We start from the raw sequence: 2,668 nt of genomic DNA, 5'->3' as shown, positions 1-2,668 counted from the left end.
AAAAAAAAAAAAAAAAAAGATTTCTTTAATAAATTACTAAAACCAGTTGAAGTTCCACCCAGAAGTGGGTTGTGTACTCCAAAAAATTTTACTAAAGTAAGAAAAGCGCTACACCAAAATTTACTTGGGCTACTTAAACACTGAGTAATAGTTTAATCATAATATCTCTGTTGAGTTTAGAAATAAAGCACATATTATTTGAAAGTTTAGATATTTAGAATACTAAAATAAATAACACACAGTAACAAGTAACCTCCTCTATGTAGATGTTTACAGAATATTAATCCAGTCACTACCCAATTCTGTGTAAATTAGGTGTTTAACTTTTTCAAAGAATAATTTAAACCAAAGACTAGAAATCATTGTGAACATCTGGAAATGATGACCTGAATATTCAATTATATAAATAATTTCTTCAATTTGTAAAGAAATACCAAAGGAAATTTAAGAAATTCCTAAAAGTAACTTTGTAGTTATTAAATGAAAAAAACCATCTTCCACATGTTTGATTATCCAGGTTTAAAACTGAATTCCATAACCAATTGTACCTGTGTAGGCTGTTCCACAGTTTCAGTCCGTCATCTCTGTAGTAGAAGTTGGGAATATTTTCCATCCCACGATCTGCAATGTCATCAGGTATGCAGAGGGATCTGTACGTCATTGAGGACAAGGAGTCCTCCAGGATTTTGAACATACCCTCTCCACCCGAAGCTGACATCTAATGAAAAATGTATTAGAAGTTCAAATATTTTCATTTGTAAAACACATACGTCGTTACTGACCAAAACAATATTTTCTCACCGTCGTCAAGACACCATCCTCAGATATTAGGTCCCGTCGAGCCAGGACATTAATATGCAGAGTGTAGCGAGTGTGGGGTATGAGAAGCTGAGGACAGAGAAAAAAAAATCCTTAACCCTCATGCTTTTTGTTTTTTCTTTTGCCAAACATAAACAATGGCTAATTCAGAAAATGTGTGTGATGTTGGACATTCAATTAAACTAAGGAAAAATGGCCCTCTCTCAATATGCCTACTTGAGCATTGTCATGTGTTCATGACACATCATAAGCCCCAACTGGCAAGAACACAAAATCCAGAACGCGCAAAATTCCTGGTATATTGTTCCCGCCCCTCAAGAGCTCAGAGTATTAAGTTAAAAGTCACTTTTCTGTTGCTGTTGTTCTATAAAACATTTTCAGATCATTTGAGGCAAGAACCTTATAATTATAATCTTCGCTATATGAGAAGGTGTCAATTAAATGTCCAAATGCTTTAAAATATTGGCTCCATAAAAGTTATGAACAGAATCGGTGACAAAGGGCAACCTTGGCGGAGTCCAACCCTCACTGGAAACGAGTCTGACTTACTGCCGGCAATGCAAACCAGGCTCTGACACTGGTCATACAGAGAACTAACGGCTACTATTAAAGAGCCTTGTACTCCATACTCCCGGAGTACCTCCCACAGGACCCCCCGAGGGACATGGTCAAATGCCTTCTCCAGATCCACAAAACACATGTAGGCTGTTTGTGCAAACCCCCATGCACCCTCCAGAATCCTGCTGAGGGTATAGAGCTGATCCAGTGTTCCACGGCCAGGACGAAAACCAAACTGCTCCTCCTGAATCTGAGATTCGACTATCCGACGGACCCTCCTTTCCAGAAACCCGGAATAGACCTTATAGGCTTCAGAGTGTGATTCCTCTGTGGTTGGAACACACCCTCCGGTCCCCCCCTTTTTAAAAAGAGGGACCACCACCCCAGTCTGCCAATCGAGGGGAACTGCCCCTGATGTCCACGCAATGTTGCAGAGCTGTGTTAACCAACACAGCCCCACAGCATCCAGAGCCCTAAGGTACTCAAAGCGAATCTCATCCACCCCTGGAGCCTTGCCACCGAGGAGCTTTTTAACCACCTCAGTGACTTCAGCAACAGAGACGGGAGGACCCAAGCCGGAGCCTCCAGGCTCTGCTGCCTCAATGGAAGACGTGTTGGTGGGAATAAGGTGGTCTTTCCGCCCACCGACATACGACGTCCCGAGTCGAGGTCAGCAGCACACCACCCCCCACTATGAATAGTGTTGGTACTGCACTGCTTCCCCCTCCTGAGACGCCGGATTGTGGACCAGAATCACTTCGAAGCCTTACTGAAGTCTTTTTCCATGGCCTCTCCGAACTCTTCCCACGCCCGAGTTTTTGCCTTGTACTTTTACTTGAGCTTCAATCTTAAGTTTAAACAGTAGGATTAATACTTAATTGAGTAATAAAATTTTATGCTTTTGCCACCTCTGTACAGTGGCCCTGAAGTGCAAACTGCAACTTCAAATCTAAAAGCGCAACTACATTAAGGAAATCGCAAGCACATAAAGCAAAGCGCAACTACATTAAGAAAACAGAATTACATTAACCTAACGGAAAAGGTAGGTACAAGTGGAAAACATGAGACATCGCTGATTGGACGACGGCGCCGTTTGACCCTTGAACCGGAAGTCATTCTGCCTGCTGCGGCTTTTGAAAACATGGACACTAACTGAAATTTCGTGAATAGTCTTGAGCACATCCAGTATCACCTCGTACGTATGTCCTGATTCAAAATATTCCTGATAACGGCAGCTATGTTTGGGGCGCCGACAATATCCATGTTTTCAAAAGCCGCAGCATCTAGAGAC

General features: G+C 41.9%; 1 protein-coding gene across 1 annotated transcript in view; it reads right to left on the bottom strand.

Moving 5' to 3' along the window:
- Nucleotides 1–1,031: 1,031 nt before the first annotated feature.
- LOC107089718 (arachidonate 12-lipoxygenase, 12R-type-like) overlaps nt 1,032–2,668 on the bottom strand; it is a 5,430-nt gene continuing 3,793 nt past the window's right edge. The window contains exon 7 of the mRNA XM_015382653.1: nt 1,032–1,076. Coding sequence (XP_015238139.1) covers nt 1,032–1,076 — 45 coding nt within the window. The remainder of the gene's footprint in view (nt 1,077–2,668) is intronic.

The sequence above is a fragment of the Cyprinodon variegatus genome, unplaced genomic scaffold (assembly GCF_000732505.1).
Source record: "Cyprinodon variegatus isolate N-32 unplaced genomic scaffold, C_variegatus-1.0 Scaffold13, whole genome shotgun sequence".
Taxonomy (NCBI): Eukaryota; Metazoa; Chordata; class Actinopteri; order Cyprinodontiformes; family Cyprinodontidae; genus Cyprinodon; species Cyprinodon variegatus.
Note: the sequence above shows the minus strand (reverse complement) of the source record. Positions and strands in the feature narration are given on the sequence as shown.